This window comes from Capra hircus, chromosome 8 (genome assembly GCF_001704415.2).
Source record: "Capra hircus breed San Clemente chromosome 8, ASM170441v1, whole genome shotgun sequence".
NCBI classification, from domain to species: domain Eukaryota; kingdom Metazoa; phylum Chordata; class Mammalia; order Artiodactyla; family Bovidae; genus Capra; species Capra hircus.
In genome coordinates, this window is record NC_030815.1 from 99622405 (window position 1) to 99633361 (window position 10957).

The 10957-nt window shown below is 39.8% G+C and overlaps 1 protein-coding gene across 2 annotated transcripts in view; it reads right to left on the reverse strand.

Moving 5' to 3' along the window:
• Nucleotides 1-7994, reverse strand: part of TXNDC8 (thioredoxin domain containing 8) — a 36627-nt gene extending 28633 nt beyond the window's left edge. The window contains exons 1-2 of one of the 2 annotated variants that reach the window (XM_005684292.1): nucleotides 7903-7994; nucleotides 4791-4895 (exon numbers count right to left, since the gene is read on the reverse strand). In XM_005684292.1, the coding sequence (XP_005684349.1) occupies nucleotides 4791-4895; nucleotides 7903-7926 (129 nt within the window). In that variant the 5' untranslated portion in view covers nucleotides 7927-7994. The remainder of the gene's footprint in view (nucleotides 1-4790; nucleotides 4896-7902) is intronic. The other variant, XM_018052844.1, reaches the window with a different exon arrangement.

A 10957-nucleotide genomic window follows, 5' to 3' on the forward strand; every position in this document is an offset into this window, starting at 1 on the left:
TTTTTACTTAATTCTATGTTGTCTTGGAGAGAATTCCATCATTATGTATGGGTCTACTTGACTCTTTTTATCATCTGAATAGTATTTCAGAGTGTGGATACACCCAAGTTAAAAACAAAACTGTGTGTGCATTAGTCTGGATTCCAACAGAAAACAGCACATTCAAGTTAGGATAATTTAGGGAAGTTTATCACCAAAGGGCTAAATATAAATAACTATAAAGTTAAGGATGGGTGTGGAGGAGCTGTGAGAGCCTGGACACAACGGTGGCAGAGACTTTACCATCCTCAGGGCCTAAAGGTATGAAGGGAAGAAGGCGTTACTAAGCCTGAGTCTAAAATGCCTTGTTGGCCAATGAAATCTGATCAGCTTTGACTTTGTAGCAGGTGAGGATATTTATACTCCTAAAGCTAAACAATGGAGAGCCTTAAGTTTTAAGTGTCTGAATAGAGAGACCTGCCAGATATTAAAATAGTCTCTGTAGATATTCCCATAATTTTAGGCACAGAATAGATGTTGATATGTGAACCATGAAATTCCAGATGTTCAAGCTGGATTTAGAAAAGGCAGAGGAACCAGAGATCAAACTGCCAACATCATCAAAAAAGCAAGAGAATTCCAGAAAAACATATATTTCTGCTTTATTGACTATGCCAAAGCCTTTGACTGTGTGGATCGCAACAAACTCTGGAAAATTCTTAGAGATGGGAATACCAGACCACCTGACCTGGTTCCCAAGAAATCTGTATTCAGGTCAAGAAGCAACAGTTAGAACTGGACACAGAACAACAGACTGGTTCCAAATAGGAAAAGGAGTACATCAAGGCTGTATATTGTCACTCTGCTTATTTAACTTATATGCAGAGTACATCATGCAAAATGCAAGGCTGGATGAAGCACAAGCTGGAATTAAGATTGCCAGGAAAAGTATCAATAACCTCAGATATACAGATGATACCAGCCTTATAGCAGAAAGTGAAGATCTAAAGAGCCTCTTGATGAAAGTGAAAGAGGAGAGTGAAAAAGTTGGCTTAAAACTCAACATTCAGAAAACTAAGATCATGGCAGCTGGCCCCATCACTTCATGGCAAACAGAAGGGGAAACAATGGAAACAGTGGCTGACTTTATTTTCTTGGGCTCCAAAAATCACTGCAGATGGTGACTGCAGCCATGAAATTAAAAGACACTTGCTACCTGGAAGAAAAGTTACGACCAACCTAGATAGCATATTAAAAAGCAGAGACATTACTTTGTCAACAAAGGTCTGTCTAGTCAAGGCTATGGTTTTTCCTGTGGTCACTTATGGATGTGAGATTTGGACTATAAACAAAGCTGAGTGCCGAAATACTGATTCAGCTTTTGAACTGTGGTGTCGGAGAAGACTCTTGAGAGTCCTTTGGACTACAAGAAGATCAATCAGCCAATCCTAAAGGAAATAAATTCTGAATATTCATTGGAAGGACTGATGTTGAAGCTGAAACTCCAATACTTTGGCCACCTGATGTGAAGAACTGATTCACTGGAAAAGACCCTGATGCTGGGAAAGATTGAAGGTGGAGGGAGAAGGGGATGACAGAGGATAAGATAGTAGGATGGAATCACTGACTCGATGGACATAAGTTTGAGTGAGTTCCAGGATTTGATGATGAACAGGGAAACCTGGCGTGCTGCAGTCCATGGGGTCACAAAGAGTCAGACACGACTGAGTGACTGAACTGAACTGATGTCATGTAGCGAATTTCTTTATCTGAATATGTGTCTTTTAAATATCAAAGTTTATGACTGGTTAGAATGAATTCAAGTAGATTTAAGAGCTTAAGTAAAAAAATTGAAATGTTAGAAACCCTGCTGAAAAATAATAGATTTTCAGTTGTGTAGAGAAAACGGAACTTTATAATTAAGGTAGGAGAACGCACAGAATGGACCGTAAATGTGAAACTTCTGTGCAGTAAGGAGAAATGAAGAGGAAATGTCCTGAGTTTCTTTCTGCAGCATGTTGTACACTCTCCCCCCCCCCACCAAATGGTGTAAACACTTAAATGGAGTAACAGAAAAATTAACTCGATGAAACACTATATAGACATGAAAATTATAATCTGGAGAGTTGATAAAAACATAAGCAATGTGTATACAGAAAAAGACCTGACTATAAATATACGATTACAGTTAAGTAGAATATTTTACAAAGAAATTTTATAAAGGAGCTCAGATATGAAAGGAATAAGTAAGACATAGGATTTCTTCTGATAATAGGGTTGAAGGATTCAGTTCCGTTCAGTCACTCAGTCGTGTCTGACTCTTTGCGACCCCATGAATCGCAGCACGCCAGGCCTCCCTGTCCATCAGCCATCTCATTCTCTGCCGTCCCCTTCTCCTCCTGCCCCCAATCCCTCCCAGCATCAGGGTCTTTTCCAGTGAGTCAACTCTTCGCATCAGGTGGCCAAAGTACTGGAGCTTCAGCTTTAGCATCATTCCTTCCAAAGAAATCTCAGGGCTGATCTCCTTCAGAATGGACTGGTTGGATCTCCTTGCAGTCCAAGGGACTCTCAAGAGTCTTCTCCAACACCACAGTTCAAAAGCATCAATTCCTTGGCGCTCAGCCTTCTTCGCAGTCCAACTCTCACATCCATAAGTGACCACAGGAAAAACCATACCCTTGACTAGACAGACCTTAGTTGGCAAAGTAATGTCTCTGCTTTTCAATAGGGTTGAAGGATTGGGGGTAGTTTATTCTTTTTTATTATAGTTTAAAAAATACCATGTTCATCTATAATCTATTCCAATATTTGGAAGTTCTGAACACTAGAACTTTGGTAAAATGTCATTATTATGAATAATCCATTGCTTTATACAATTGTACTCTTTTGCACATTTTGATGATCCTTGTAGAATTATCCACAAACAAACAGCATTAATCTGGTGTGTGTACTAATGATCTAATTAGATCTCACTGAATTATCTTCAGGTTAAGCAGGATGCTTCCAAAAAAAACTATGATTCCATGGAGAAGATTTTAAATGTAATTAGGTCCCATTTGTTTATTTTTGTTTTTATTTCCATTACTTTAGAAGATGGATCTAAAACGATATTGTTGCAATTTATGTCAGAGTGTTCTGCCTATATTTTCCTTTATGGTATTTGGATTTACATTTAGATCTTTAATCCATTTTGATTATTATTTTAATACCATTTTTATACGGTGCTAGTGTGGAAGAGGAGCTAAAAAGCCTTTTGATGAAAGTGACAGAGGGGAGTGAAAAAGTTGGCTTAAAGCTCAACATTCAGAAAACGAAGATCATGGCAACTGGTCCCATCACTTCATGGGAAATAGATGGGGAAACAGTGGAAACAGTGTCAGACTTTATATTTTGAGGCTCCAAAATCACTGCAGATGGTGACTGCAGCCATGAAATTAAAAGACACTTATTCCTTGGAAGGAAAGTTATGACCAACCTAGACAGCATATTGGAAAGCAGAGACATTACTTTGCCAACAAAGGTCCGTCTAGTTAAGGCTATGGTTTTTCCAATGGTCATGCATGGATGTGAGAGTTGGACTGTGAAGAAAGCTGAGTGCCAAAGAATTGATGCTTTTGAACTGTGGTGTTGGAGAAGACTCTTGAGAGTCCCTTGGACTGCAAGGAGATCCAACCAGTCCATTCTGAAGGAGATCAGCCTTGGGTGTTCTTTGGAAGGAATGATGCTAAAGCTGAAACTCCAGTACTTTGGCCACCTCATGTGAAGAGTTGACTCATTGGAAAAGACTCTGATGCTGGGAGGGACTGGGGGCAGGAGGAGAAGGGGATGACAGAGGATGAGATGGCTGGATGGCATCATGGACTCGATGAACGTGAGTCTGAATGAACTCTGGGAGATGGTGATGGACAGGGAGGCCTGGTGTGCTGTGATTCATGGGGTCACAAAGAGTCAGACATGACTGAGCGACTAACCTGAACTGAACTGAGTGAATGCTATAATTTCATTCTTTCACATCTAGCTGTCCAGTTTTCTGAGCACCACTGGCTGAAGAGACTTCTTGACAAATTGATCATAGGTATGTGGGTTTATTTCTGGGCTTTCTATCCTGTCCCATTGATCTACATGTTTGCTTTTGTGCCAGTACCATGCTGTTTTGATTACAATAGCTTTGTAGTATAGTCTGAAGTCAGGGAGCTTTATTCCTCCAACTCCAATTTTCTTTCTGAAGATTGCTATTTGCTTTTTTTGTTTCCATGCAAATTTATAAAAATTTTGTTCTAGCTCTGTGAAGAAAGCCATTGGCAATTTGATGAGGACTGCATTGAATCTGTAGATTGCCTTGGGTAGTACAATTATTTTAAAATAAACTTATGCTTACTAACAGAGAAAGGAGGGGGAGGGATAAATTAGGAAGTTTGTGTTGGGATTATTTATTGGGATTAACACATACACACTGATATACATAAAACAAATAACCAACAAGGACTAGGGGCACTATATTCAATATTTTATAATAACTTATAAGCAAAAAGAATATGAAAAAAAATCTCTATCTCTATATCCCTATCTATCTATCTAACTGAATCACTGTGCTGTATGCTTGAAACTAACACAACACTGTAAATCAGCTATCCATCAATAAAATTTTAAAAATTAAAATAAAAATAGTAATAAAGAAGTGGGCACTAAGTGGGGGAAAAACTATCACCCCATAATGGCTCATAACTGCCAAACTTTTAAGATTTATTGGGAAAACTATTCAAGGACTTTAAATCCCTTCTAAAAAACTGTGAAATAGACATGATACTTACATGAAAAACAGGATAAATCCTTTTGCAAGGACCACACCATCTTGCTGAGAATTCAACTACCACAAGTTTGTTTCCAGCAGCTTTCAAAAACGCTTTAAATTCATCCTGAGACCAGAACATAAATGAAGAAATGTGTACAGTCACTGAATCTCATATAGTCATGCAAGGCACAAAATGACAGCATAGTTATGGTGCCCTACACCATTGTTCTACAGGGGACCCCATCTTTCCTAAATGTCCCTGCGAGCATATATATATTTATCTTCCTAAGTATGCATAAATGATGATAAATCCACACAAAAACTTTCAGTTCAGTTCAGTCAGTCACGTCCAACTCTTTGCGACCCCACAAAAACTTCAGGATTCTATTTACCAGATGGATTGGTAATGATGGTTGATAATGGCTGGATACCTCTGGTAAGAGACTGAGATCAGTCAGTGAGAGATGAGGGGTAGAGGGTGAGGATGAATGGGTGTTCAAGGTGGATATCTACACCTGATTTTTTAAAGCAAGGACCCAAACGTGCATTAACAGAGAAATCTAAACAGAGAGCTAATTTAGCACCTTTAATCATTTCTTGTTTTTGTTTTTTTTTTGGGGGAGGAGAGGCTGATCATTATTAAAGCTATAGTTAAAACCATACATTTAAGGATAAGACATGCTTCTTGCTGAATGTCTTAAGTGAATTTTCTATCAGCTCTCTGTATCATCTAAATAAAGTAAGGTTTTCCTTCTGGGACCTCATGTCATGGTATCTATGCTTGATTGCTTTGTGAACAATGTCCTACACTACTTATTTCATTCATGACTTGGCTTCCAACAAGTCCCCTACAGAGCTCAATCCTGATTCACTTCAGTGCCTTCATGGCCCCTAAGTGGCACATGGTAAGTACTCAGGGAGCATTTAGTTGACCAAATGAATAATCTGCTAATACACCATGTTCTGTTCAGGATTTATTTTTCCTTTTCTCACTGGAATTGCAATAATAGTACCTAATTTACTCTGTGGCTGGTATTCTCTTCCTTAATCTTTATAAGGAAGAGAATGCAATAATACTGCATACCTTATGCAGTATTATTATTATCCCCATTTCACAGATGAATAAAATAACATTTTAAAACTTTTTTCAAGGTCAACCAGCTGGTGAGTGTCATCGTTGGAATTACTAACCTTACTAGTTTGACTCCAAGGTCCATTTCCTTAACCACTATAGAAAATTGCCTCCTGAGTTATTTACGGTAATGGAGCTCACTCACTCACTCTCTCTCTCTCTCTCTCTCTGGCCCAAATGCCATCATTCACTCATCCTTGGACCATTAATTAAGATGGAGGGGTGGGATCAGTAATTGAGTTAAATCAATGGGGGCCTATCACTGGAAATAGGGATGGGATTCATTCCATACAGATGGAATATACTCTATAATAGGGGAGTCCTGACAATTACACTGTCATTTGATTTACTTTCAGGGGGTGAAACTGATGACTCAAAGAAGACACATCCTTCCTTTAATAATATGCCTCCAAGAGAGAAGTGATTAACTTTTCAGAGAGCCATGCCACCTCCACTTCTCACTTGCTTCTGAAGTTGTAAGTTAGATGTCATCCTCAGAAACCCCCAACTCTTCACTTCCCAGTAGTTGTTAGGGTATAAACTGACCTAGTTGGTCCCACGAACTTGACTTGGCTAAGTTCTCTGTAGGTAATACTCCCATGGTACAGAGTGATCCCACATGTACCAGGTAAGGCCTACTCTGTGCTGGGTACTGGACACACTGCTAGGATACAGCATGGACAAAAAGACAAAACATTTCACCCCCTCCCTTCATGAAGTCTGCATTTAGGGGAAAGTCAACAGTAAGATAAGTGAAATATATAGTAAATTTGTGATCACTGCAAATAAAGAAAAAAAGTGAAAGTCACTCAGTTGTGTCCAACTCTTTGCGACCCCATGGACTATACAGTCCACAGAATTCTCCAGGCCAGAATACTGGAGTCGGCAGCCGTTCCCTTCTCCAGGGGATCTTTCCCAACCCAAGGATCAAACCCAGGTCTCCCACATTGCAGGTGGATTCTTTACCAGTTGAGCCACCAGAGAAGCCCAAAGAAAGAAAGGAGAAGAATAAAATAAGAAGGAAGGATGAGAGCTGGATTACATTTGCAGTCTGGGTGGCCAAGGACCACCTGGATGTAATATTTGAATAAAGGCATTAAGGACACAATAGGTCCTCAGAATAGGTACCTAAGAAGGAGATGGAGAGGGCTTCTCTGTGAGATTCCCAGGAAACCAAAAAAAAAAAAAAAAAAAAAAAGAAAAGAAAACAATTAGTAAAATCATTAGCAAGTGTATGCTATTTTAAAAAATGGCCATACCTTCTTTCAATCTGGTTGGTCTCATATTTGTGATCTTAAACACAAGCATGTTTGGGAAAGCGTCAAAAGTCTAAGTCTGAAGGTGCTAGTGGAGGGAAGACCCAGGCCCTACATGTCCCCCTTCCCTCGGCTCCTGGTCCCCCTGAAATGAGTGGGTGTCAGAATGTCTGGATGCTAATGCGTGCTTCACCTCTCTACTCTTTTAAAGGCAATTTTCTTCTTTATAAATAATTATCCCTGGCCTTTACATGTATTGAGATCTGTTGCAGCAGTACCACTGGACAGTGGATGGAAAGTGGCTTTATGAAATACCACCTCAACAATTATTAATGCCCCCATTCCATTCTACAGGCATGTCTAGGGGTTCTCTTTCCTAGAATATGAGAAAAATGTGGACTATTGTACTTCCAGAAAAATTTCCAGGTACAACCAAGGTAAAATCGGTGGGATCAGATACAGAATGGGATGTTACAAGCTGGTCTGGATCTAGCTAGAGAAAAAGCAAGAAACGAGAAGCAGGAAGGGATAAAACTCTTTCTGATCAACTTTGCTCTTGGCTTTTCTCCAGAGAATGCCATCCCTCAAGAAAAAGCAGGAAGAAAAAGCATTAAAAAAAAAACTCTTCTTGCCTCGGAGCAACAAAGGAGTACTGCATGGAGGAAATATTACTTAAAGCTAATCAAATCTGCTCTCAAGACGGTCTCTTTTGAAATACTTCTTGAAGCCAAATAAATACTTGCCATGTCTTTAATATTCTGCACCATGATTTACACCTGGGAATTGCTGACAAAACTCTTCTGTTGGTTCAGTTGGCAGACTGTAGCTGTCTCTTACCAATTATAGGATCCTGGCTGGAGTATTAGGGTACCTTCTCTATGACATCACTGAACATGACATCTTAGAACCTAGAACTTTGGAAGACATGAAGCTAATTTCATTTTTATGCCATAACTACTTGGTCAGTATATGGTCAGTAAGAATCGGACAACTGCTGGCCTTGTGTGCAGAATCAATAACGTGTCTGTCTCTTTTCAATCTCCTACTACCTATTTCAATGCACCTCCTTCCCTCTCCCAGTCCTGGCAACCACCAAATGAGAAATAACCAAGGTATTCATCTATTAAATAGATGAAAGTTATTTTCATTTAGGATTTTGAAGGAATTATTTTGCAGTTGAGAAAGATACTAAAGCCTTAATTCTAAAATAATGCTTCTTGTAAATTTGGTTTTTTGAGTCCCAGATCCCCTAAACTTTGTTATTTTGCCTCAATTATTTAGGAGGTAGTGAAATTTCACTCTTATGGACTGACTGGATCAGGGATTGGCAGACTTTTCCTGTCAAGAACCAGATAATATTGGGGGCCTTATGAACAACATGCAGTTGTTTGTTCATATTCTTCGTTTTTACAATCTTTTAAGATGTAAATATTTTTAACTGCTGGGCTTTATAAAAACAGCAGTAACTCCTCAAACCTTCTTCAGAGTAACAGCAACCACCACTACTAGCTGAAATCCCAGCAAAATTATTCTTTCTAGCTTTTTCATTCCTCCATTCAGGCTTCTCAGGAATGAATTATCTGCCTTTCTTTTGTGTGTGTGTGTGCTAGATGAAAAACTATGAATATTTCCTGTATAGCTTCAGCCAAATTGTTTTTTGTAGCAGATATTTGTCACTTGCTTTCTAGTACCCATTTCTTCCTCTTTCTACTAAAATACCTTGATTTTCTGTGGGCAAATTTATCCCTCCCCCATTTTATTGCAGCTATGCAGTTTGTATGGGATTACTCCAACCCTAAATCCAGGGTTCAACCCTGATGATTTTTTATTTCTTTGGCCAAACCACGTGGCTGGGAGATCTTAGTTCCCTGGCCATGGATCAAACTCATGCCCCTGCAATGGAAGCATAGATCTCTAACAACTGGGAGACCAGGGAACTCCCCTGACCTAATGATCTTAATCCAACCAACAATCCTATATTTAGACCAAGGGTTAGATCTGATAGACAGAGTGCCTGATGAATTATGGACGGAGGTTCGTGACATTGTACAGGAGACAGGGATCAAGACAATCCCCATGGGAAAGGAACGCCAAAAAGCAAAATGGCTGTCTGAGGAGGCCTTACAAATAGCTGTGAAAAGAAGAGAAGCAAAAAGCAAAGGAGGAAAGGAAAGATATAAGCATCTGAATGCAGAGTTCCAAAGAATAGCAAGAAGAGATAAGAAAGCCTTCCTCAGTGATCAATGCAAAGAAATAGAGGAAAACAGCAGAATGGGAAAGACTAGAGATCTCTTCAAGAAAATTAGAGATACCAAGGGAACACTTCATGCAAAAATGGGCTCGATAAAGGACAGAAATGGTATGGACCTAGCAGAAGCAGAAGATATTAAGAGGAGGTGGCAAGAATACATGGAAGAACTGTACAAAACAGATCTTCATGACCCAGATCATCACGATGGTGTGATCACTCACCTAGAGCCAGACATCCTAGAGTGTGAAGTCAAGTGGGCCTTAGAAAGCATCACTATGAACAAAGCTAGTGGAGGTGATAGAATTCTAGTTGAGCTATTTCAAATCCTGAAAGATGACGCTGTGAAAGTGCTGCACTCAATATGCCAGCAAATGTGGAAAACTCAGCAGTGGCCACAGGACTGGAAAAGGTCAGTTTTCATTCCAATCCCAAAGAAAGGCAATGCCAAAAATGCTCAAACTACTGCACAATTGCACTCATCTCAGATGCTAGTAAAGTAATGCTCAGGATTCTCAAGCCAGGTTTCAGCAATACGTGAACTGTGAACTTCCAGATGTTCAAGTTGATTTTAGAAAAGGCAGAGGAACCAGAGATCAAATTGCCAACACCCGCTGGATCATGGAAAAAGCAGGAGAGTTCCAGAAAAATTTCTACTTTATTGACTATGCCAAAGCCTTTGACAGTGTGGATCACAATAAACTGTGGAAAATTCTGAAAGAGATGGGAATATCAGACCACCTAACCTGCCTCTTGAGAAACCTATATGCAGGTCAGGAGGCAACAGTTAGAACTGGACATGGAACAACAGACTGGTTCCAAATAGGAAAAGAAGTATGTCAGGCTGTATATTGTCACCCTGCTTATTTAACTTCTATGCAGAGTACATCATGAGAAACGCTGGACTGGAATAGGCACAAGCTGGAATCAAGATTGCTGGGAGAAATATCAATAACCTCAGATATGCAGATGACACCACCCTCATGGCAGAAAGTGAAGAACTAAAAAGCCTCTTGAGGAAAGTGAAAGAGGAGAGTGAAAAAGTTGGCTTAAAGCTCAACATTCAGAAAACGAAGATCATGGCAGCTGGTCCCATCACTTCATGGGAAATAGATGGGGAAACAGTGGAAACGGTGTCAGACTTTATTTTTTGGGGGTCCAAAATCACTGCAGATGGTGACTGCAGCCATGAAATTAAATGACGCTTATTCCTTGGAAGAAAAGTTATGACCAACCTAGATAGCATATTGAAAAGCAGAGACATTACTGTGCCAACAAATGTCCGTCTAGTCAAGGGTATGGTTTTTCCTGTGGTCATGTATGGATGTGAGAGTTGGACTGTGAAGAAAGCTGAGCGCCGAAGAATTGATGCTTTTGAACTGTGGTGTTGGAGAAGACTCTTGAGAGTTCCTTGGACTGCAAGGAGAGCCAACAAGTTCATCCTAAAGGAGATCAGCCCTGGGATTTCTTTGGAAGGAATAATGCTAAAGCTGAAATTCCAGTACTTTGCCCACCTCATGCGAAGAGTGGACTCATTGGAAAAGACTCTG